The sequence below is a fragment of the Telmatherina bonti genome (genome assembly GCF_933228915.1).
Source record: "Telmatherina bonti genome assembly, chromosome: 19".
Lineage (NCBI taxonomy): Eukaryota > Metazoa > Chordata > Actinopteri > Atheriniformes > Telmatherinidae > Telmatherina > Telmatherina bonti.
This window is the reverse complement of record NC_136617.1, coordinates 7,484,487-7,511,072: the sequence shown is the minus strand read 5'-3', so window position 1 is coordinate 7,511,072 and position 26,586 is coordinate 7,484,487. Positions and strand designations below refer to the sequence as shown.

Sequence of the window (26,586 nt, the reverse complement as noted above, 5' to 3'; positions counted from 1 at the left end):
GGAGATTTATTGATGAGAAAATCTGAGGGATACATAAGATGGCTTCATTATTCCACTTTTACTCTACTGGGAATAAAAAGAAGCTACTGAGACTGAATCCGACAGCATCGCAACTGGAACTCGTGAAGTTTTAGGAATTCCTCTCCTGGTCTTTCCGTCGCCTCCAATCCTCCTTCGGCTCAGCAGGAGCGAAGCAGCTCAGGATTCAACCAGCTGCAAGACAAGAGGAGGAAACAGGTTTATCCTGGAACGGTTGTCCTGAACATCTGCTTTTCTTTCAATGACAACAACCTGCAAAAGCAGATTAGAAAGCAGTCAACAAGAAACAAACACTGATGGCTGCAAACCGATATCACTGCTGGATTCTCAGAACTGCTGAAGAACATCAATCTAGTCTACGTGGAAATATACTAACTCAGTCCACAGGACGGAGAAGAGAAAAATTAACCAAATTCCTCAGAAACAGCCGCTGAAGTTGCAGGAGTTCTGAGTTTCTGAGACTCGAAGATTCACACGATGTCGTACAGCTGCAGAAACAAAAGCCTGAAACCAAAACACTTCCGTGTTTCCTCAGAGGATCCAACCCACAGATGTCCTCCAGTTCATATCATTGATCCAACAAACTAGGTGTTTCCATTACACCTAGAATTGCGCAAAAACTAAATATCGCAACAAACAACCGCTAATGAAAACACCTTAATTGAGAAAAAAAGTCTCAAATATCACTAAAAAGTTCTTATAATTTCTTGAGGTGGTTTTCCAGACGTTTTGATATAGAAATACATTGTAAAAGTGTAACGGAAACACTTTTTTTCCGCATTTACGTGTCCCTGGACGTGACGTGAGGGGGGGGGGGGGGGTCATGACCAGTTTGTCTCCAGAAAAGACGAAGCGGTGTAGAACAAACACCGAATTTCAGAGTTTTAAAAAAGAAAATAAGGGAGAAAAGCTTAAAAAAGACGAAGCAAGGAGAAAACCCCAAAATAACGCAACATGGCTGTGATTTTCTAAACAAGATTTTTCGGGACTTAAGGCAAATGCACTAAACACTGATCAATGGAAACACCTGCAAATCTCAATGGTTGTTTTTCAAGACTTACGAATAACGCTTTTATTTTGTGAAAAAATGTCATGGAAACGCAGCCACTGATACATTTTTGTGCTTTCCAACTAAGATCCACATTAAAACCTCAGTTTTACTTCCAGACAAGATAATTGAACTTTCTGGCCTCTGGGAATGATGAATCTTAAAAACAAACTTTACGATTAATGCAGAAAATATTTTTAAACACTACAAATAAGTTTTAGCAGCAGCTGAAAAACAACAAATTGATACAAGATAAACTCAAGATAACATTTAGTTTTAATATCTGCAATAATGCATTTTAACCATCAGAGGGAGCAGGAACAAGAAATGAAACAAACATATGAGACCTTTAAAAGGTGATATTAATCTTTTTTCCCTGATTATTTACACAAGCAGCAGTTGGAGGGCATCAACTGTCTGACAGATGTAGGATGAAATCCACCATTTTAGCTCGTTTGTTTGTTCTCTGATGGTTAAACTGGATAAATAGCTTCCAAAATACATCAACATCCCAGAGTCAGTGTTTACATAACTGCTTGATGGTTGACCAGGTCATACCAAAAACCATTTATATATTTTTTGTTGAACATAATTCACCTTAATACTAATTTAAACAGTTGGAACATTGCAGAAAGAAGCGGTTTGAGGGGGGAACTTTTTCACTGCTGCACCACTAAACATGCAGCAGAGTAGCTGTTTTCTTCGGAGATGTCAAGCGGTGCAAATGGATGAAGTTAGTTCAGAAAGTGAAGCTGGAGGAGACAAATTCTAACCCGAGGACACAGGAAGAAGGCGGCGGAGATATGTTGCTTTTAAAATGAGGTGGAGGAATCAAGTTGGAGTGACAAACTTCCAATATGGATCCTACACAAGTCGCTGCTGAAAATTAAATCAAGAAAAAGGCGTCACCAGACGCAGCCACACGAGTAATTTCCTGAACTAACTTTTCTAAAACATGCTTTTGAGCAAGTAGATGAGCATTCTCCTCGTTCTCAGGTAAAACTGTAAAAGATGAGAGGACGCTTGAGACAGATGCCACTTGAAGACGTGCTTGCTCGATGTAAAGACAACAACTAAAAGTGGGGAGACGCTTGGTGTTCATGCAAGCTCACACATCACTGTTCCGCTACGTCTGTATTTATTCTTTACTCTAACTGCAAACATCATGCGGCAAAAAAGCGATACTTGAGGTCACCTCTAGGGGCGGTACAATGCATTTGGACCATAGACTGTATAGAGAAAGATGGGCGGAGCCTCCGTGACGTCACCCGTAGGTTTCTGAAGAGCTGAACTGAAGCTCGGTGGGCGGTTCCTACCATCACCATCTTGGCAGGGGCATGTGTGTCGTCTCGCCCGGAAAATACAAATATGGGCAAAGAGGTGGAGCTGAGAGGGGGGCTGTGGGCGTCATGGTGGATGATTGACATCTAGCGAACTCCAAGCTTTCTGTAGCTAAGAGCTAACCCGGAGATAACAGGAGATAACCAGCTAACGGAGGTTGTTAACCATCTAAAAACTGTGGTTGTTCTACGTTCTTCTGACTTGAAGTGGGAGATCGGGTACTTGTCAATCAAAAGGACACGCCCCTAAACATGTCGAACTTCGAGATTAAATTACTTTTAAACGGGCGAGTTAGAAAAAAATTCCCTCCCCCCCACAGTTGTCATGAAGGTAAACCTGACCTATTAAACCGAAAATGAATTCATGTACCAGTCTGTAAACATGTTTATTTCTGCTGTGAAGTTGGTCTTTTTAACATGGGAGTCTATGGGGATTCGCTCTGTTTTACAGCACCTAGTGGATGAAGGGGAAACTACAGTTTTAAACACTTCCATATAGGCTCCGTCCATCTTTCATATACGGTCTATGATTTGGACTCAGAAATAGTGAAAAGGCCAATTTGACAGTCGCATAAAACAGTTTACCAGTCTGATGCCAGCTGTGTTTGCTGCTGTGCAGCGGGGAGGTAACCTCATGCTGGTAGTGGAAAACGAGGTTCGAGGTCTTCAAATCTACAATCATGTTTACCTCAGATTATGTTCATGCTCGTTAGCATGAGCGCATCTAATGTTCAAGTCAATATGTAGCCCGCGTACGCAACACGTTACCTCACATCAACGTTCCAAACCAATGCCGTCATGGCAGCCATGACACATTGCTCACAGCTACGCACTTCGGATGTGTGGGGACCAGTCTGTTTTAACTAATGGCTAGTTCTGAAGAACACTTCTCAGATCAAACCCTGTTTGGTGCATCTCTCCTCAGGTAGGCCGATGCCAAACGGGACCTCCATGTTGCAGGATCCATAACATCACTGCCAGAGGTGTATAAAGTAGAAGTAAAAATAAAGTTGAATTCCTGCCATGTTGTTGGATCTACTGATGCATTTAGAACAGATGTTTTGACTAACAGACTCCTCTACCTGCAGTGAAGCTGAGCTGATTACCTTCAACTGGTTTGGTGACTGCCGGTCAAGACTTGTACTGTCTACTTGTACTTTATACACTTCTGATCACTGCTGACCAACAGATCAGTCTCCTTAACAAAACACTCCGGTTGTACTTTGGTGGAATGTAATCCACATGATGTGGACATTAATTGTCCACAAGACAAGATGAGACGTTCACAGATGCTCCAGATGTTGCAGAAGGCTGATTGTGTAGTTGGTTCATAACATGTTCTCATCACTTTAACATATAACTACATTATACATGCAATATTTTCATAGTGCTGAATCGTTCAAATGGCTGGAAACCTACAGAAGAAAAGGCCAGATGTGTAAAAGACGTCCTCATTAAGGACGAGGACGCACCGTCCAGCATCACTTTGGTAGGACGAACTTTTCTCCGTAACGATGATACAACATTTGTTTAACTAACTGAAGCTCCTATTCATGGCATTAAAGCCTTCAGTCTGATCTTGTTATGGCTTCCTCTGACATACTGTCAGGTTTTTTCACTCTGTTCAGAAAAAAAGACTAATTAAACGTCAGTTTTTCTGTACAAAACTGGTGCTAAAAGCAAAAAAACTTGTTTCCAAACGAAGCACAGGAGCAGCTTTAGTTAAAAACATCTGAATCTGATTCTCCAGATACTGTTGGACAAGCATGAAGCAGCTTTTTCTGCCACGTACCGACGTAGTTAATCAAAAAAACGACTGAAACTCACTGCAGATTATAATAAATACTGTTAGAAAACATTACAGCCAAACCGAAGCTGCAGATTCAGACGTTTGGTAAAATATCAGCAGCGAAAGGTCGAGCCGACGTCACAATGTTTTACTGGAAACCTCGGAGGAAACGGCCAAATCACAATAAAAAAAAAGATTTAACAGGAAATCAAATCACAAGTTAATTCACTGACAGATGGTTTCAGCTGAAGAGGCAACAGATTGTTACAGATGGACAGAAGAGAAATTCAGAGCTGCAGATTCATCGTTTTAAAGTGGAACTGAAATACAACCAGTCACCGCGGTGGCATTTTCTCATGAACTGAAAACAAAAGTTTGCAAAGCCTGTTGTGTTTTGCCAAAACGAGATTCAGTGATGAAGGGAAAACAAAACGGTTTCATGTTGACGGAATCTGAAGAATGTCTTCAGTCATGAGAAACCTTTTAAATCAACCTTTAGTTTTAACCAGAAGAGAGCCAACCTGAACCACCTGATCCAAACACTAACATCTCTGTCTCTTTCTCTCACACACACACACACACACACACACACACTTAGTCATCTGATTAAAATTCAGAAAAACAGTCAAATCTTCTGGATTTTGGCTTCGTTGTTTGTTTACTCAGATGGAAACTGTAAAATATTACATGTATTTCATGTTCTACTGTTGGGACGCATCATGCATTCATCTTGTCAGCTCGTTTGTGGCTGGTCAGGCTCCTCCAGGGGCATCCAGAGGTATCCAGACCGGAAAACACCCAACATCCTCCCAGAGACTTCTGGATCTGCAGGGTCTCCTCCTGATTTCTTTCAACAGGGAGGAGCAGCGGCTTGACTTTTTGCTCCTCTCGCTGCTGGAAACTTGTTTTAGGGGCTTGTTTCCATGACGACGTGCTTTCAGTCACTCATGACATCATAGCTGGAGGTGAAAGCCTGAACATAAACAGCAAAGTAAAACCATCACTGTTTGGTTCAGCATCTTCACAACAAACGCCTTCGTTAAAGCTGATGGAGGCCCAACACATCCACTTCTCCGTCCGTCCGTCCATCCATCCATTCATCCACTTCTCCGTCCGTCCGTCCGTCCGTCCATCCATCCATTCATCCACTTCTCCGTCCGTCCGTCCATCCATCCACTTCTCCGTCCATCCATTCATCCACTTCTCCGTCCGTCCGTCCGTCCGTCCATCCATTCATCCACTTCTCCGTCCGTCCGTCCATCAATCCAACCACTTCTCCGTCCGTCCATCCATCCATCCACTTCTCCGTCCGTCCGTCCGTCCATCCATTCATCCACTTCTCCGTCCGTCCGTCCATCCACTCCTCTGTCCGTCCGTCCATCAATCCAACCACTTCTCCGTCCGTCCGTCCATCCATCCACTCCTCCGTCCGTCCGTCCATCCATCCACTCCTCCGTCCGTCCGTCAGTCCGTCCATCCATCCACTCCTCCGTCCGTCCGTCCATCCACTCCTCCGTCCGTCCGTCCATCCACTCCTCCGTCCGTCCGTCCGTCCGTCCGTCCGTCCATCCACTCCTCCGTCCGTCCGTCCGTCCATCCACTCCTCCGTCCGTCCGTCCGTCCATCCATCCACTCCTCCGTCCGTCCGTCCATCCATCCATCCATCCGTCCGTCCGTCCACCCATCCACTCCTCTGTCCGTCCGTCCGTCCATCCACCCATCCACTCCTCTGTCCGTCCGTCCGTCCATCCACCCATCCACTCCTGTCCGTCCGTCCGTCCATCCACCCATCCACTCCTCTGTCCGTCCGTCCGTCCGTCCATCCACCCATCCACTCATCTGTCCGTCCGTCCGTCCATCCACCCATCCACTCATCTGTCCGTCCGTCCGTTCGTCCATCCATCCATCCACTCCTCTGTCCGTCCGTCCGTCCATCCACTCCTCTGTCCGTCCGTCCGTCCATCCACTCCTCTGTCCGTCCGTCCGTCCGTCCATCCACTCCTCTGTCCGTCCGTCCGTCCGTCCATCCACTCCTCTGTCCGTCCGTCCGTCCGTCCATCCACTCCTCTGTCCGTCCGTCCGTCCATCCACTCCTCTGTCCGTCCGTCCGTCCGTCCACTCCTCTGTCCGTCCGTCCGTCCGTCCACTCCTCTGTCCGTCCGTCCGTCCGTCCACTCCTCTGTCCGTCCGTCCGTCCGTCCACTCCTCTGTCCGTCCGTCCGTCCGTCCACTCCTCTGTCCGTCCGTCCGTCCGTCCGTCCACTCCTCTGTCCGTCCGTCCGTCCATCCACTCCTCTGTCCGTCCGTCCGTCCATCCACTCCTCTGTCCGTCCGTCCGTCCATCCACTCCTCTGTCCGTCCGTCCGTCCATCCACTCCTCTGTCCGTCCGTCCGTCCATCCACTCCTCTGTCCGTCCGTCCGTCCATCCACTCCTCTGTCCGTCCGTCCGTCCATCCACTCCTCTGTCCGTCCGTCCGTCCATCCACTCCTCTGTCCGTCCGTCCGTCCATCCACTCCTCTGTCCGTCCGTCCGTCCATCCACTCCTCTGTCCGTCCGTCCGTCCATCCATCCATCCACTCCTCTGTCCGTCCGTCCGTCCATCCATCCATCCATCCACTCCTCTGTCCGTCCATCCGTCCATCCATCCACTCCTCTGTCCGTCCGTCCGTCCATCCACTCCTCTGTCCGTCCGTCCGTCCATCCACTCCTCTGTCCGTCCGTCCGTCCATCCACTCCTCTGTCCGTCCGTCCGTCCATCCATCCACTCCTCTGTCCGTCCGTCCGTCCATCCATCCATCCACTCCTCTGTCTGTCCGTCCGTCCGTCCGTCCATCCATCCATCCACTCCTCTGTCCGTCCATCCATCCATCCATCCACTTCTTCATCCATCCATCCACTCCTCCGTCCGTCCGATAACAAAATGATCCTGAAGTTCGCCAGTCCAATCATTTCCACCATCATGCAATTATCTGAATGTGTGGTTTTGACCATGAAAAAGCTTTTTCCACTTGTTTTCTGGTTTCCCTGCTAATCTACGACTTTTCCGTCAAGTCTAAGCCAGATGAACAGGAATCAAGGCATTGCACTAAGTCTGCAGGATTCACGTCTGTCCAGGAGGTTGGTGATGGTTGAACTGAGAGAAACACTGAAGCTGTCCAATAAGATGGCTCGGGTATCCTCCTGGTTAAGCAGACGGTACGGGGTCCTGGACAGGTCACCAGTCCATCACAAGGCCAACAAACGGTAAAAAAGAACAACCAATCCTCAGGAGGATTTAGAGGGACCAGTTAACCCAACATGTGCATCTTTGGACCATGGGAGGAAGCAGGAGTACCCAGAGAAAACACATATAGAGGAGAACATGGACACAGAAAGTCCACTCTTCAATCCCTCACCGGAGCTCGAACCAGCAACGTTTCCACTGTCATGCCAACCACTACGCCACCGTGCAGCCATGTTAAAATAAAAGAAATTTAAAAAAACAAAAAAAAAAACGTACGCAGATCACCAAGAATTCCTTCACCAGGAAGAATAAATTTCAAGTCACAAACTAGAAAAAAAAATCGAGAGGTCAGACCTCAACCAATCAGCTCATTTTCACCTGGTTCTGGTCCCACATTCAGTTTATATGGATCCACTATCAGATTCCAGATCTATTGATACTGAATCCACAGTGTCTCGGCTACATTGTGGTGTGTTTTCCATGTTTGTTCTCTTGCAGTGATGAAAAGTCGTTCCCGTTCTGGATGGTGGCATCCGGAACGTTGTTCCCGTTCTGGATGGTGGCATCCGGAACGTTGTTCCTGTTCTGGATGGTGGCATCCGGAACGTTGTTCCCGTTCTGGATGGTGGCATCCCGAACACTGTTCCTCTTCTGGATGGTGGCATCCCCGAACACTGTTCCTCTTCTGGATGGTGGCATCCGGAACGTTGTTCCCGTTCTGGATGGTGGCATCCGGAACGTTGTTCCTCTTCTGGATGGTGGCATCCGGAACGTTGTTCCCGTTCTGGATGGTGGCATCCCGAACGTTGTTCCCGTTCTGGATGGTGGCATCCGGAACGTTGTTCCCGTTCTGGATGGTGGCATCCGGAACGTTGTTCCCGTTCTGGATGGTGGCATCCCGAACGTTGTTCCCGTTCTGGATGGTGGCATCCGGAACGTTGTTCCTCTTCTGGATGGTGGCATCCCGAACACTGTTCCTCTTCTGGATGGTGGCATCCCGAACGTTGTTCCCGTTCTGGATGGTGGCATCCGGAACGTTGTTCCCGTTCTGGATGGTGGCATCCGGAACGTTGTTCCTCTTCTGGATGGTGGCATCCCGAACGTTGTTCCCGTTCTGGATGGTGGCATCCGGAACGTTGTTCCCGTTCTGGATGGTGGCATCCGGAACGTTGTTCCCGTTCTGGATGGTGGCATCCGGAACGTTGTTCCTCTTCTGGATGGTAGTATCCAGGATGTTATTCCTGTTGTGGAAGGTAGTTTCCAGAATGTTGCCGGGATTCTTGTCTAACTTTTATAATCTGGAAGACCTGTTGGGAACTTCTGAGTTTTTTTTTTTTATTTTTACTTTCTATGAAGCCTGAAAACTACTTTGTCTGCCGTAATAAACTCGTGATGTGAACTGAATTTTCTCTTTTGTGCAACTATTAAAAAAAAAAAAAAAAAAAGAAGATATTTTATTCATCTTTGCTTGATAATCCTGTGAGCATGAAACGGTCCCATAAACACCAGTTATCATGCAGCTTGGTTGCAACGACAACTTGAACTACAGCTGTAAACACACTCAGGACCTGCTGTGATCAATCCTCATGAAACCACATTGTTTTAACAGTGGAAACACACATCAGTCCTGCGTCTGTCTGGACTACGTCCCGACCGCGGAAGCAGCAGAGTTTCTGAAGGATTTCCTCTCAGTGGACCCACGTTTGACTAAATCCAACCAGAGTAGAGTCTGAACACAGGACGGTGCATTCATGCAAAGACAGACGAACAATAAACACCAGGCGAAAATTGACAAAGTCACCAAACGTTCCATGTTCGGCGGCAGGAGGAAGAGGAGGAAGAGGATGGCTGGGAAAGAAAAAACAGCAGATCTACAGTTACTAAAAGAAACAAACCTGATAAAGAAAAACAGGGAAAAAAAGATCAATGACCAAACAAAAGCAACAAAGTCCAGCGAAGGCAAACAGCATGCAATAAATATCAATATTTCTGCTGCGTTTCTATGGAAACGTGCAGATGTTTTGCTTTGCTAAATGTCACAACATTCTCAGCAGCAGCGTGGTTAAAAAGCTCAGCTTTGCCTAAATCTGGTCCCCACTCAACTTCAGAATGAAGTCAGGTGTAGATCACACTTGGCAGCCGGCAGACGGGCCGCTCCAATCCAGTCACTTCCCAACAACACGACTAAAATGGCGTCTTGTTACCACTCTGACACTCCAACTCATCACGGAGGAAAAAGAGACAGGAGGGAAGAAAGGGTTTAAATGAAGAACACTTGGTCTTTACAGGCAGTGGCGCGAGCCGGGATGTCCGTGGCGGCGGAGAAGGCGGCTACGATGGAGGCAAAGACGACATTGGGGTTCTGTGCGGCGTCGATGGCCGTGTGCAGGCCCCTGGCGCTGTAGTACTGCACCAGAGGGGCCGTCTGCCGGTGGTAGGCGTCCAGGCGGGAAAGCAGCGTCGTCTCGTTGTCGTCGCTGCGGCGGATCAGCGGCTCGCCTGTAACCTGAACAAAAAGCAGAGGCAACAGGAAAGAGGATGCGGTTACCTAGGAGATAAAAGCAGGTTCAGTGGTTCGTGGGTAACTAAAGAAGTTATGTTGCTTCTTTAGTTCCTCATCTTGGTTTCATTCAGACACTTTATCCTCCTTTCCCTCAAACCGCTGCATGTCGCCAACGTACGTTATGTTTCCAGACAGAAGCTGCACATGAGCAAAGAATGAAGCTCATTACGTGATGACCTGCATCAGCCGACCTTGTGAGGATCAGGTGTCCGCAACAAACGCCAAAAGAAATCATTTAGACGTGGTGAAAGAAATATAAAAGGAAAAGCATGAAATGGACAAATTCAGCAGGAAGTTAATGCATGTTTGATCCAGCTGCACCTTGTTGCTCACACAGACCCTTCACTCATGGCTGTAAAACGAGGTCATTTCTCATTTAATGAGCTTGTTGCAGGTTGGAACCTCCCTTAAATCAGTTTGTAGAAAAATATTGTTGGAACCAGTCCATCTAAAACTATAAGACAGGAAGTGACGTAGGAAAAGGGAGACAGCGTTGTGTTGAAAGAAGTACCCCTGCCGTGAAAAGCACCCGATCACAAAAAGCTCAGTAACTGCATTTCGCCTGTAGATGGCGTGTATTTATCCTAGTTAAGGGAAATAAACAAGCAGCAACCGCCGGCAATTAAAAGTGAACCCTATCCAGAAGTGTATAAAACTGCAGTTCCTCCTTCATCCACTAGGGGCTGCAAAACAGAGCAAATCCCCATAGACTCATGTTAAAAAGACCAACTTCACAGCAGAAATAAACATGTTTACAGCAGGAATAAACATGTTTACAGCCTGGTTAAAAAAATCCATTTTTGTTTTAATAGGTCAGGTTTACCTTCATGACAACTGTGGGGGGAGTGAATTTTTTTCTAACTCAACCGTTTAAAAGTAATTTAATCTTCAATTTTGGCATATTTAGGGGCGTGTCCTTTTGATTGACAGGTACCCAATCTCCTGCTTCAAGTAAGAAGAATGTAGAACAACCGCGGTTTTTAGCTGGTTAACGACGTAACTTAGCTTTAGCCCGGTTACCTCCGTTAGCTGGTTAGCTCCTGTTATCTCCGGATTAGCTCGGTGAGCTCTTAGCTACAGAAAGCTCAGGGTTTGCTCGATGTCAATCATCCACCATGACGCTCACAGCCCCCCTCTCAGCTCCACCTCTTTGTCCATATTTGTATTTTCTTGGCGAGACGACACGCATGCTCCTGCCAAGATGGCGATGGTAGGAACCGCCCACCGAGCTTCAATTCAGCTCTTCAGAAACCTACGGGCGATGTCATGGAGGCTCCGCCCATCTTTCTCTATACAGTCTATTACTTAATTCTGCTTGTAATTATTTTAATATAATTTATGATTTTATTATGATTTTGTTATTTGTATTTTCTTTTATGTTTTTTTTTCCGGAATGCTTTTAATGTTTCATGTAAAGCACTTTGAAATGTCTTGTACATGAAAGGTGTTATACAAATAAACTTGCCTTGCCTCATCTGGTTAAACGCAGTTAATCTCACTTCATCTCTTTTCCCCTCAAACTGAAAAGAACAGAAATATCTGGAAAAACCACGATTTAGGCCATTAACTGCATTTCCATCACAGTTTTCCACTAAATAAAAGTGATACTTCAAACAATTCAACAAACTACAGGTGAAACTAAGATGTTTACACTCAACGCAGTTCAATTTGCCAGGTAGAGTTCTTTCAGGGTTTTCCACGGCTTTTCGAAGCCCTTCTCCCTCCCTCCAAAAGTGTCAACCTCCCAGAGATAAACCAAGACACAAACATATCCATACATACGAGGAAAAACGTGTCCAGGATGGAACCAGAAGTGTTCGGACCGTTGTGTAAAAATAAAGACACTTGAGCAGTTTCAGGTCAGTCTATCAGTTATTTCTGTTTTCTACCACATGTCTGTGTTTTCTAAGTGAAACTGGCTCAGCAGCTTTTCAACGTCTGTGGTTGTGGAGCTTAACTTACCCGCCCGGCAACAACACAGCGACCATATTAACCACAAGCAGACTGGTGAAGACTTTCTACACTGGTGGTGGTTTTAGGTAGGTGGCAGTGAAGCTAGGAATGAGCCAACAGGCTGAAAGTGAAACTACTTACATCATCCTTCATGGGCTCTTTGGGGGGGTTGAACTCCTCGTGGTAAGAGCGGCCGCTCGGCTGATGAATTAGTCTGGGGAGACGGAGGGAAGAGGGTGTTAAACCACAGCAAGACGAGAGGAGGACAGATGAAGGTTTTACAGCAACACTGACTACTTTACAGCCCTTTTCACATCCCACATGATGCCCTTGTCCTACCTGAGCCTGAAAACACAGCAGTCAGCATCGTCCTCCTCACCACCGACCCCCGCAGGTTAAAGATTAATCTTCCACATATTCATGTTTAAAGTGGAGAAAAAAGCGAAGCAGCAATAAAAGACTCGATTACAGCTTTAAAATAAAACGTCTGCGGGTTGAATATGTAGGTGGGCTTCGGGTCGGAGCAAACACGCAACATGAAATGGTTTAATGTGCATCTATCTAGGCTGGAAAGCAGGTTGGTCGGAGATCTGCTGATGACGAAGCTGGAGTATGAAAACCAGCCGTCTGCGTCTTCAACATCTGCGCTGCACTTTTCCCTTCTGTGTCTATAAATAGATATTTTCACAGGAATACGGTTTGGCTTCCAGATGACGTTCATGTGCAAGCTGAACGGATGGAGTGTACTTCAGCAGAAGAGGGGGAACATCGTACCGAGAACAGATGTGGGTGCAGAAATGCTGAACGTTGTCTGGAAAATCATTTAGTTTTGCTTCTTTTAGCTTTAAAATCAGACCCAAACGATAAAACGGAAGCAGGCATCAGCTTAAACTCTGTGCTAACATCCAGGAAAAACAGATAAAAGTAGTTCTTTAGCTGAATATTTTCCCTGCACAAATAAAACATGAAGCATTCGTCAGGATGAACCGTTTCTCAGCACGTCATTTATCACTGAAGGTATAAACATGTTGGGTTTAAAGCAACACGCTTGTTTTCACGGCACACTGCTATTTATTCTGCATGTTCCTGGAAGCGTGGTTAGAGCATCCTGAGGCTGAGAACACGTGCAGCCCATCACGTCACACACCAGTAACTGGACTCCAGCACACTGACAGATCTGAACACACACCGCGACCCAGACGGCACAAAAACCCAAGAGGACGCAACTGGAGTCAGCTGGGCATCAAGCTCTGCACACGTCGGAGTCAGGTGTGTTGCAGCAGGGAAACTTCTAAAACCTGCAGGACTGCTGCAAAGTGCTGTCACCTTAGACAGCAGAGGCAACATTTCCTTCATATCTGCATGTTTTAGTCTTTAAAGGGGTGCTATGATGGTGTTTGGAGTTTTCTGAGCTTTCTACAGTGTTACAGTGTTGAATCCTCATCAGACATGTGAACGGCACTGTTTTTTATCACCTAAACACATGTTTGAGTTTGAGTTTGAGTTCCAGCACTCTCTCCGTTCGGTTTCCATGGCGACGAAAAACGCGTCGTTTCAGAGAGTTTTTTCTACGTTGAAATCCTTGTGACGTCCCGGGGGATAAGGTTCGGTGATTGGTTACCTTCTACTGGTTAACAAGGGCATGTACAAATACATCAGGCGGGTGGAAAACGTGGGATAAAGTTATTTCCAACGATGGCTGGTGAGTTTACCAAAGAGAGACATCCTGCTGCATTCGTTGCTGTGGGTTGCTGTTTTCCACTTCGTTTTCAGGCTCTGATTCAGGTTCCAACATGTAGGGCTGGATGCTATGTGTTCACATTGTATTTTGTTTTTTTATTGAGTTCATATCAGCCTAATCCTTCTGTTTATGAGATGTTACAATGACGGTGAAAGCAGGTGCGGTGCGCGCTCCCGATGTAGTGCAGTGGCGGGAGGCGGGGCTTAATGCGGAAGAGTCTCAATCCACTCGTTTTGCCCGCAGGCTGATCTGACAGCCTACGGAGAGGGTCGGTCTGAAGTAAATAAAGTGATTTGTGACAATAACTCGATCAATCCCAGACCTGGGCTCAGAAATAAAAATAAATTAGCCTGAAATGCACATAATAGTTCCACTTTAAAACAGAAGCAAAGCTGATTAACATGCAAGAGTTGAATTAAAGTTTCTGTGATTGGACGAAACTGCGAAGACGTGCAAAACGAGGGTCGTCAGAATCTGCGTTTCCAGCTCAGATCCCAACATGTCACATTCCTGGAGTGGCTGGAAAGTACGTTTCTAGTGCGACACAAAGCAGAAGCGATGCAACACCTCTAACAGGGGTGTCCCGCTCCGGTTCTCCATGCCCACCATGTTCCAACACACCCGACACTGTGCAGAACCTCGTTGGTTGTTGCGTCTGTTCGATGAGAGCCAGGTGTGTCGGAACATCAGAAACCTGCAGGACTGACTGTGGACAGCCATGATTTACAAGATTAAAACGTGTTTTAGGTCTTAAATCTTGTCCGACACATTTGCAACGTTTACATGGGAGTTTTAATTCCTGTTTAATTCCAAATAAAAGTTAATTCTGCTTTAAACTGATGAAAAACGACCATGTAAACACTTCATTCCTAATGCTAATTTCTATTGGGAATTAAACGTAATTCCGATGTAAGTGGCTGGTTTATTCGCGTTTTAATTTAATTCCTCTGTCATGTAATCCTTCGTTCCGCTCTAAGTTAATTCTGGTCGTTCTGAGCATGCTCGTTACCGTGTCCTGTCCCGATGACGCGCGTTGTTTTACCTCCCGTGTTCGGTGGTCTATCTTTCTTCTCCTTCTCAGCTGCTGCAGAAAGTGAAGTAGTATGCTGCTGTTGAGCTGCTACTTCACATTTAGAATAAAAATAACAGTAAAACTGGTTCTTATTATGTAGTTTTTACAAGTTACGACTGAAAAGACGAGAAGCAGGGAGACAACTTTGTTTGTTCCGGTACACGTCATACGTCACGTGCACCCTCTGTCCAATCAGAACCCTTCCCAACCCGCCGCTCTAAAGAGGAATTAAGTAAGACGTGTTTCATGTAAACGTTCATTTGGAATTATTACTTTCATGTAAACTCGTAGGAGAATACGTTAATTTGGAATTAAAACACATCATGCCGTAGCCATTGCAGTCCCAACCCGCTCCCTCAGATCCACCTCGCTGTTCCTTCTTGCCGTCTCAGCAACACGGGGAGGAAACCACTCAGTTTTCTCTGGAATTTTCTCCCACCAGACATCCATAACGTCGACGGTTTACCTTTGTTTAAACCCAAACTAAAAACACGACACCTGTTTAACACTAATTACTCCCACGGGTTTGTGTCCGTATTTTATTTATTTATTGTTGTTATTGTTGTTTTTTCCATGTTTTTATGGAACAGTGACCTTGAGTGACCCGAAAGGCACTTTTTAAATAAAACCTTATTATTAAATCCACTCTTCTGTCAATGAGTAAAAATCTGACAAAAGTTCACCTGCTAGCTCGCTCATGTGCGGACAGGTTGTGTGTGTCATCCTGGACATTTCCAAACAGCTGAATGACCAGACGCAGAGCAACTTTCATATTTAACTCATTAAAATCTGCGACCTTCCTGCTGCAGGGTGTTTAAACTCCTCCACGTTTTCACGCTCCACTCCTCTCCAACACTATCTCCCCTCTGCAGACGCTCCCTGCCTGGATGGACTAAAGATGCAGACAGAACAACCAGCCTCTCGGTAAAAGAGACGGACAAACGCGAGCGATCATAAACCCCTGCAGTCCGCAGCTACAGCTTTAATGACTGGTTGCTTCTCCTACCTGCCACAGATCCTGCGGACCAGCAGAGAATCGTCGACGGCAAACTCCACCACAGAGTCCAGCTTTTCGTCTCTCTTTTCCAACAATCCGTCCAGCTGAAGGCCAAAGAAAGATGCAGATGAGATGTGGAACATAAAATGGCAAAAAGAAATGAACACTGTGGTTCCAGAGGACATGTGGACAAGGATCTGGGGAATACAACGCTCAACAACCAATTCCAACACATGACGGGACTTTTGTTGGAAGAACGTCATTGGCTTCTTTATAACAGCCAAACAAGAGTCTAAATTCAGCACTATTCCTTCTTTGTGTTGGAGAAACTGCGTGGAAGTCGTGGCAGATCACGGCCACATATTTTGGTCCTGCCCAGCCATACAGCCAGTCTCAGCTATAATGTCAACTTTACATTCGCATCAACGTATCTGGGCTGGATTACAGAGGAAACTGGTGCAGATGATGATTATCTCCTAACAATTTTACTGGCATCTGCAAAAAAGGCCATAAAGTTGGCGAAGACCCCCCCCCCCCCCCCCCTTTTTTTTTTTTTTTCCAGTGGATTTATTTTGCAGGATAAGAAGTAAAGGAAATAAGTTAAATCCTCACCATCTCTGCTTGTTTTACTGTTCGGGGAAATCCGTCCAATAGGAAGCCGTTCCTGCAGGCAGGTGTGTCCAGGTTCTTCTCTATGAGCTCTACAACCATCTCATCGCTGACCTGAAGGACCAGAGAAAGCTGAAGTCATCACATCCGTCCTGCAGCTTTGATCGTCTGCAGCTTTTCCACTTCCTGCTTGGGACAGAACTTCACCAGAAGTATTTGTAAAACAAACACGTTTAAAGACGGGGGGATGACTTGAAAGGCTCGGGGGAACCTCACAAGAGCTGTAGAGTAAACAGAGTCTCAGCTGGAGCAAGAGAGGAGGAAAGAACAACAAAGCGAGACATGAGAAGGAAGAGACGTGTTACCAGCTTGCCGGAGTCCATCGTCTCCTTCAGCCTCTTGCCGAGCTCGGAGCCTGAAGCCACCATGGCTCTCAGCATGTCGCCGGTGGCCAGGTGGCAAACGCAGTACTTCTCTGCTAGCCGAGGGGCCTGAAAATGACAGACAACAACGCTGTTCATCATTTCATCTTTTAGATGTTCTCAGTAGAAAATATCCTGCCAGGCTGCGTTCTCCGTCTCTGAGACGGAAACTACTCTGTAATAAAACAGCAGGTAAAGCCAACTCTTTCCTCATGTAGCCATCACAGGTACTGGATTTACTACACATAGTATCTGAAACAGTGTAGTACACAAGTAAATGTGTGAAAATAAGCTGATTAAATCCTTTAAACAAGCTCAGACCGCTTCCAGGAGGAGTCCCCGAGTCCGGTCCTGCAGATCGACAATCCTGCAACTTTTAGAAGTATCCCTTCGCTCACAAGGCTGAATCACATGGCTGAATCCCTTCATGCACATGCCATTCAGCTCCAATAACCCTGGAGCCTGGCGAATGGGGCGAGGATGGATATTGGGCGGGGTTGGACGTCCAGTTGGCATGATTAGATGTGGAATGGTCATGGGGTTAATCCAATTAAATAGTTTCGGGGGGCGGGTTTGGAAGTCCAATCCCACCCAACATCCGGCCCCGCTTCATTCTCCAGGCTGCAGCCAAGGCCATCTCTTCAGCTCTGCAGAGGCATGGCAACCAGACTTTCATCAGATTCAGGTGTGTTGGCGAAGGGATGCATCTAAAAGTAGGAGGAGGACCACAGTATTTGAGGACCAGAAATCGGCAACATGGATGGCTTTACACCAGATCACAACCACCGATCACAACTTCTTAAGATCCTGTGGATGATTTATCTGTGACTGGGTCGCCAACAGCATCCAGGCAGCTGGCCGTCCCACGGTCAGATTCACCCCTTCATCACAGCATTTTTCTGCTTCTGGTCTAAAATCAACCTGTCCAAAATAAACTACTAAAGCTTTGTGTGTAATCTTGTCCTCAAAGAAAAGCCAAGAATTGCCAGGCTGCGACAGACGAACTACATTTAAAGTAAAAATAACCTCTGACTGGTCAGGAAAGCAGCCAGTTTATCCAGGAATTACTGGTGAAGTCATGTTTGACGAGGAACTGTGCAAAAGCCCAAAAAAGAAGAAGCTGGGCAGTTTTCCAGATGTTTTATCAAAGATTCGAGCAGATAGAGGCATCCTCAGATGTACCGTTTTACAGTTCTCCAGTACCCGACTGGAAAACTTTATTTCACCAGCGTTGTACGCAAACAAGTTCAAAACAATCTACAAACACGTTTGCTTTTCTGAGAAGAACAAACGCGGCCTTGTTCAGGTCATGCGAGTCCGTTTACATTTCCTCGGTGCTACCACTACTTCACACAATGTTACCCACAATGCACTGCAGGCATCACAAACCAGGAACGTCGTGCAGCAACGCCACTGCTCCAAAACGGGAAAGCAGATGCAGGTAAGTCAGCGGGATCATTAGGATTTGGAGGGGTGGGAATTTCAATCATCAAAAAAAAAAAAAAAAAAAAATCAAATATCAGGATATTTTGCTTCCCAATTTTAATTTTTTTTTTTTTAAAAAACAAACAAAAAATCAATTTTTCCCTCAAATAAATACAAATAATCCACTATAAAATTGTCATTTTTATTGTTTTTATTGATCTTTGTACTTCTTTCCTTGTGCTTCAGAGCATCAGAATGATGGTCTGGCTGCTGTGTTGTTTTTTTCTCATTGAAAAAAAAAAAATCAAGAAAAATGACGAGCAAAAAAAAAAAAGTTTTGTACAATTTTTTTTTTGTTTTTAGTCTACAAAAATCAGCAATATGGAAGAATTGTGAGAATAGCGATTAAAATCGTCAAGCGTATCGTCACAGCCCAAATGATTTACTGTCTGAAAATGAAACATTTCTGTACAAACTACTGTTAAAAACAAAGTGAACTATTTGTAAAGACATGCAGAGCTACAAATCTGTCCAATGTTACAAAATATTTGTCTTATTTTATTAAGGCGTCGGGAAGCTGAAAATGCCTGCTTAAACGCGCTCACATCTGTTCCACGTGCAGATCTACTCAGTGTGACAGAAGCTAAAGGAGTGAAACATTTTTAATCTTTTTTCTTTCAGTCGTTCATTTCAAACCTAAAACATATTCAGTGAACGAACTTTGACCCGGTTGATGAGAAACATGAATTTGCTTATCAGATAAGCAAACACTATCTATACAAGTTTTTTTTTAAATTTTATTTCAAAGTATTTATCAAAATAAACTATGTTTTGATTTTGCACTATATGCACGACAATTTTAGCATTTTCCTCGCAACATACACAACTATATAAATAAAACTTTTATATGGAATAAACAAACTGTAAAGTTCAAATGTAAAAGAAATGTTCACGATGGCATTCACAATAAACTGCAAATAAAAAAATATAGCGCTTTTGGGTTTTACAATATTGTCACACAAAATATCAATACACTAAATTTATCACAATATTTTCTTGACACTTTAACACTAAACTTTCCCACTGAAGTTCTAAAGTACAGGTTAGAGGGATTTTTGACCAATAAAATATGAATTATCAACTATAACTCAGCAAGACAAACAGAAAAACATTGATAAATAAAAAAGTTGGTTTACTTTGAGCGTAAGTTTATAAAAAAAAACAAAAACAAAAAAACATTCCAGGTAAACGGAACAAGTAAAATGCAGCATTTGGATGAGATTACCATGAAACACCATCACACATCAACTTTTCTAAGCTACCAGAACATCTTCAGCCTACAGAAGAAAACATGTTTAAGAAGCTGGAAGCAGAAAATCTGCTGGATGTGTTGCACAATGAAGCACGCTGCAGGCAAACGACTCCAGTAAAAGGTCACCGAGGTCACCGATATGGAAAGTTTGGAAACAACTCAGAGTTTCAACACAAATCTGAAAGATGGTCGGAGAAACAGCTGATTATCTGTGAACTCTGCCTTCTTTCCACCATTTCATCTCTGCTCTGGATGAGTTTTATGGATGCTTTAACGTCGGTCCTGACCAGACGACCCGTTACACTTAAAGTTACAACAGTCTAATGGCCACTGTGCAAACTGGGATTCTGACAGTAATAAACAACCACAATGAGCCACGTTATCTCTCCTGCAGGAATAACACCAGAACCTCACTGTGTCCTATACACATGCCTATGTGGGGGTGGGGGGTTGTTTAAAATGGTGTCAGTGTTTAGAGGAGCAGGTTGGATTAACTCCAGCGAGAATATCTGCACTCCAACACCTGATGGAGATCAAAATAAATACAAATGTTCCTGCCAGTTGTTGATGTTCCTGTTCTTAACTTAATGGCGGTTTCTGCATCATCTTCTACTTCTCTGGTTTGTTGCGTTGTCTGGTTGTGTGTCAGCCATACAACTCAACACTACCCAGTGATTTCCTGTGGTATTGCTCGTTTTTCTGCATCAAGTGATGGACAGCTGAGCTCCTTGAAAACAGACGCGTTACGTACATAAGCAACATTAAATGGACGAAAGTGTCCGTCCACCTACGTTTCTGTCTTGTGTTGAGCATAACTGGGCCTTAAGACCAAACAAATATTTACTCGCAAACTACTTACAACTGAACAAACTGTTTTTGCCTCATACAACGTATGTATGCATGCATGCATGCATGCATGCACAACTGTTGCAGTAGTGCAGATGCCAAAGCGGGATTGGCAACACTGTGCATGTCTAAAGGAACTTAAATGAACTTTTAAGATGTTCAGAATTGAATAAAGTTTGACTTTTATCAACTGCATTTCATTTTATGGTTGCACATTTTCCATAATTAGTTTTCTGGTGAATTACGATGTTTTGCACAGTGCCGTCCAAAACACATTATTTTAAGATAAGAGATAAGAACTGCCCAAACATCAGCCTTTAATTCCATCTAATTAATAAAAAAAATAAAATAAAAACATTTTCTACATTTTTCTGTTTTGAGAGAAACTTAACCTTTTTGACTTCACATTTTAAACCCTGGCAAAGAATATCATGAAATATATTTTCAAATAAGAAATAATAAAACGTAGCTTTTACCATCTAGTCCATAAAAAGTTAAATTATTTAATACATTTTAAGCTTTGCAGCATTGTAATGATTGCACATAAACAGAAAAGCTTAATGACACAGACACGAGCTAGTTTAACATAACATTGCTAACCTGTTTGGTGAAAAAACTAACTTATTTTTAGAATATCAACTATTAAATAAGTTATTAAAGTAACCTTATCATGACACCGGCTTGTAGGAGAGTCGGAAATAGCGCCCAGAAGAACCAGTTTACTGAGGGATAATCAGAATGGTACTTTGTATGACACCTGGGATTAAATGTTATCAGATAAGATAACATTAGCATTAGCTTTCACGCACATCGACCATGCGCTGTTTATCCAAGCTAACAGCTAAGCTAACGGCTAACAGCTAACATTAGCTCCGTTAGCTCGCCCCGTGGATCCGACTCTCACCTGAGTCCCCTTCCCGGCTCCGGGAGGTCCCAGCAGAATGGCGCGGATGCCCTCATGAACATCGGCTATAGCCTCCTTCAGCTGCGCGCTGGGGGCCATATCAGGACCGGAGGAGGGACACCGGGGCAGAAACTTCACTTGTCTGTCACTTGTGTCCTGCTGACACTTCTGCCAAGTTGGCCAGGAAAGGAAGGGCCGCCGCCTCCCTCTTACTACAAGCTTTTAACCCCGCCCACTTTACAGAGAGAACTATATCTGATTGGTTAGTAGTCTGATCAGTCAATGTTTCTGCAAATTGATTGGATGAAATCTCTCTCTGAAAGGACTCACTTCCGAGCGTGGCTTCAGTGTAGAACTGATTATTTAAACTATTTTAAAATGTTCAATTTAATAAAAAAGCATGTTATGTTTAATTGCTTTCAACTTGATCTTACGATAAATAATTAAAAAAAAAATTATTTAGTAATAGGCAAGTTAATTTGATTTAATTTCGTTTACAAATTACTAAATAAAATGCAAAATTAAACAAACATCAATATTTAATTGAACTCCCCAAAAAAAAAAGCCCTTTAATCACCCAACTTCAATCCAGAGTAGTTTCAGTACATTTCCCTGTTACATATGTTATATACCTTTGCTACTCCTATATTGAATGAATGAATTAACTAAATAAATAAATGAATAAATAATGACAAAGTACTCAAACTAAAAAAAAAATCATAAAGACTCCAGCCAAATTTGAGGATTATACTAGTACATAAAGCTTAAAAATGTCAGAATATTTTGGTTTTGACAAAAAATGTAAATGTAGGAAAAACAAGCCGAGGACCAGATTAGTCATGTACACGATCAGAGACGAAGAAGAAGGAGTCAGTTCTAGTATTACAAGGCAAGATAAAGGTGGATGCAGAAACAGTTTGCTTTTAACAAAGGCCAGATAATTATTTATCAACTAACATTTTAACAAGCTGACAGACAACGTGCAGTGAGGATTTTGAAGTCAAACCAGGACAGGATGATCTGATCACGATAAAACACAAAAAATGTATTTACACAGAGAAAGATTATTACTAAATATGTATCAGATGTGGTAGAAACCATGAGATAAAACATAATACACAAAAAGAAAAACATTAGGTGTGATAAAACACAAGCTGGTCTGAAAATATGAGAACAGACAGGATTTAATACTTGAAACAGAAATCTGACGTGAACTGATAGCAGAACCAAAACGCGACAAATCATGTCAGGTTGAAGTTATACCCAAGATTCAATCTGATTTCTCATCAAAACACAGTTACCACACAATTAAGTTAAGTCTGGATCAACACACAAGAGGTGTGTGTGCTGACACAGAAACGTGGAGTGATCCTGTTTACCTGTATCACAGGTGCTGCAGGTGATTAAAGTGTAATACAGCATCTTCACCACTGGGTGTCGCAGCTGAGCAGCAGAATGTAAAATAACAGCGAATCTGAGAAAACAGTGAAATGACTTCTTATTTTATCTGTTAAAAACAGCTCATATGGCTTAAAGTGATACATATCTGTTACAGAATTATAAATATTTAATTGTGGAAATTTAGAGCTTTTTAAACTCATTTGTTAAAAAAAAAAAACCCAAAAAAACAAAAAAACAAAAAAGAAAAAAAAGAAAAAAAAAACCCAAGAAAATGAGGAAGAAAGGTCCTCTGGGAAAGAAAGTCCATACTGCTGTAAACTAATTAACTAATCATATGAAATACAATTTAGCTGCTGTATTTTGGTTTAAAATCCTGGAACCAGTTTTGTTGTGTTATAAACAAAGTTGATGCACTACCTGCATTATATTTACATACTGGCATCAAGGAGAAGCTGGTGATGCTTTCTAAATCCCAGCTAATGACTGGAAAAACAAGACAGAAGCAGAAGGAGGTGTCAAGTCTGGAGCATGGTTTAATTATCTTTTTCAATCTTCTAAGAAGATCTTGTAGCTTGTTTAAAAAATGTTTAGATGAATAAAATCTGTTATTTGCATCTTCATACAATCCAGGATAGTTTTAGCTTTTCTTCTTCCAGTTTAAGTTCAGTGTTTTCATCAATTCCCTTGTTTTTAAATGTGAAAAAAGATATAAATTCATTTTTTTAGAATTAAAAATATTCTCAGTTCTTTGGAAGCATGCTCCGTTTAAAATAATTATATTTTATTATAACAACTGTGAAATAATATATTATTTGACAGTTTTTTGACAGAGTATATGTCTTAGAAAAATACCAATAAAACAAGAAATCACTGGAAAAATCTGTTTTAAGGGTTTTTGACTTACAAGTTTGCTGTTTGGAAAAACTCAGGGAATCCAGGTTCCACTTCCCACAGGGGGGTCAGATAGTGCCGAGGAGTCTCTGAGGGTGGTGGGCTGGGATCACTTAGAGGAGCTTCATCTCCATAGTGTCTCCATAGGGGATCTTATCGATGCTGGTTCTACAACCACCTGAGAAGACCGGACCCAGCAGGGACGACCAGCTGAGGTAAAGCTGCAAACAGTAACTGGTGAGTTAGCTTGGTAGGGGGGAGATGGCCGTAGGCGTGGGGGGATTGTTGATCAACTTCAAGGAGTGGGTTGCATTGGTACAGAACCTTATATATGAGGGCTGGACTTCCTGCAGGCAGTTCACTGTGTGCTGGACCTGGGGAGGAACACGTTGTCCCAACTTGGTGGTGAAATAGTCTAAATGATGCTTCCTACACACACCCCAAGTTCACACTCACCGACCCTGAGAGTCGTTGAAATGGATTACAGGTTCGACTCCCCCCTCTACAACTGTCTGCCCCTTCATCCTGGTCCCCCACACCCCATGTGCAGGTCCCAGCACTGGTCCAGCAGCCCCCAGCAACACAGATGGACATACTGGTGCCGGTAAGAGAAACCAGCTGTGATAACAACAGAAGCAGCTGCAGCAGTTGGTCGAATTTTAGGAGATTTTACACTCACAAGTGGGCCTGACTGACCTGTTGCCCCCAGGGCCGGATTAAAAGTGCACAGGGCCCAGAATGTTCCAGGGGCCCCCTTCCCCACCACAACATTGTAAAAAGTAGGAATAATACTCTGTGAAAAGACATTTTTTAACATTTCTCAGCCAGTGGTACCAGTAGCAAGACACTAGACACGGTGGTGTAACTGTCTGGCTTTTATGTACATTTTGTTTCATGTCCAAAATGCTGGTGTTTGCCCTAGGTGGGCCCCAAGTGGGCCCCAAGTGGGTGTGGGCCCCTGGGCCTGTGCTCATAATGCCCATTGGATACTTGGGCCTTGGTTGCCCCAGTTCCTTCCCCTGGCACATCTGGTGGCTGCTGATGGCGAGACTGATGAGATGCTGAGGAGAGGCATCGCCGAGTCTCCTGACAGCATCAGGAGTTGTGATGTTCATAAAAAAAAAAAAATAGTCGAAAGACGAAGTTCTGCGTTTATTACAGACAAATAAAGAGCATAACCAAGAAAAACTCGTACCTGTTTGCATTGATGAATCCCGGGACCTGGTTACCGGCTCATCCTGGTGCTCCTCGTTAGACCTGCACTGTGGATACTGGCAGAAGCCCCTCCGCCCTGAAGGTGGACCACTCAGAAGGCTGTGGTGGTTTCCAGTTCTCCGTCTTGGTAAAACTCTCCAGCTACATCTGAACAGCTAGAAGGTGCCGGCTGATTTCACCAGACACAAATGTGTGGTATCCCTGGATGACGTTTTGGTCCACATGAAGTTCTTTAAAACAGGCGGGTTCTGCAGGCGACAGCAGCAGCTGGTCTGAAGCTCCACGCTGAAAACTTCTGCTTCTTGAGAAAAGAGCGTTATATATGACATGGAGTTGGTTGGGAGGGAATTAGCATGTTGGAGGAGAATGAATGGAGGACGGGTTCGCTCCCATCAACCTGTGGGAGCTGAAGAGCTTCTTTACAAGCGTGGCTTCTCTGGTGTAGCTGCAGCTTTGCTCCACCTGCAGCTAAAAAACAATGATTTCACTCAAACATGCGAGTGTGAGCAGGCCTTCAACTCTTTGAAAAAGGTCCTGACAGAGTCTCCGGTCCTCACCTCACCAGATCCAGTTCTAGTCCCAGTGATGTTGGGAGGGCGGCGCTTGTCCAGGTCGGGGAGAAAGTGGTGTTTCAGTGAAACCTTTAACAACTGTGTGACACGCAGAGAACTCCTCACCACTGCGAGAGCTCTAAGCTACTTCATGTAGCACCAGTCCAGCCAACCCCTGACTGCTGGAACCGACCACTCAACCCTCCAGTAGGTCAGGTTGCGTCTTGGTTGGCTGGAAGAACCGGCCACTTGGACAACAGGACTGGAGCTCTGCATGCTCAGACTAACTCATGCTGTTAACTCGTACATAGAGTACATTTCACCATTTTTATTGTACAATTCTGCAATATTTACATTCTTAGAAACTTCCCTCTGTCTCAGCGACATATGCATTACAAAGTAGAATCATTCTAACGCCATGTCCTGGCGCCCCAGTGCTCCCAGTGCTCCCAGTGGCTGCAGATACTGTGAGAAGAGAGAGGCCCATGAGAGGAAGAGGAACAAGCACAGATGTATGGGGAGGAAGGGCCAGTCTATCCAGCGCTGAAAGAGGGTAAACACGGGAAAAGGATGCTGATCTGCAACCGGCGCTGCGGTGAGTGGAGTCAGAACGAAACCCACCGTGGAATAAAGTCGCTGGATACTCACCTCCCCCTTACAGAGCTGTTTCCTACAAAACGGAGTAGCTCAAGATGTTAAGATGTTATATATATACTTTTCTTCTTTTACAACTTCCTCTAAAATATAGAACAACTCAGAAGTGTGCATTTAATCCATTTAATCTAGAAAAAGAGGAAGAGAAAGATTTAAATGATTTTTTTTTTTTTTAGAAAAGAGCTCATTTTATGCAAAAGGGGGTTTTATAAAGACCTCCTCGCTTACAGGAAAGCTTTTTATAACATCAGCCGAGACGTCTGAGCTGTAGTTCCTGCTCAGAGTATCTGATGTTCAGACTGCAGTAAAATGTCTGAAGCCGATGTAACGTACGCTGATGTGAAGTTCACACGACGAAAGACTAACGGTGAGCCCAGATGACATCTATTATTTACTCTATCGGCCATTAAATCTGAGTTTTATGTCATGCTTTGTGTTGCAGATACGTTTCCATCACCAGATGATACAACCTACTCTGAAGTAAAGCTCCTGAAACCCGAGCTGCCAGGTGGGTGATGACCATCATGCTTGTAAATGAGAAGAACTATCCGAGTGTTCGCGTGTGGTTCTACGTCCGGGTTCGTAGACG

At 44.1% G+C, this 26,586-nt stretch overlaps 1 protein-coding gene across 2 annotated transcripts; it reads right to left on the bottom strand.

Moving 5' to 3' along the window:
- On the bottom strand, positions 1 to 21,456 carry ak2 (adenylate kinase 2; the record flags this gene model as incomplete). Of its 2 annotated transcripts, XM_079258362.1 has the most annotated exons (7): positions 21,286 to 21,456; positions 16,742 to 16,867; positions 16,380 to 16,490; positions 15,777 to 15,871; positions 12,099 to 12,171; positions 9,728 to 9,947; positions 1 to 213 (listed from the first exon to the last, which is right to left on the bottom strand). In XM_079258362.1, the coding sequence occupies exons 1-7, from the start codon at positions 21,382 to 21,384 to the stop codon at positions 206 to 208; spliced, it is 732 nt and encodes a 243-aa protein (XP_079114488.1). In that variant the 5' UTR covers positions 21,385 to 21,456. The 2 variants fall into 2 exon arrangements, with proteins under 2 accessions (XP_079114488.1, XP_079114487.1); XM_079258361.1 differs by lacking the exon at positions 1 to 213 and having other exon boundaries at positions 9,702 to 9,947.
- Between the last annotated feature and the right edge of the window lie 5,130 nt (positions 21,457 to 26,586).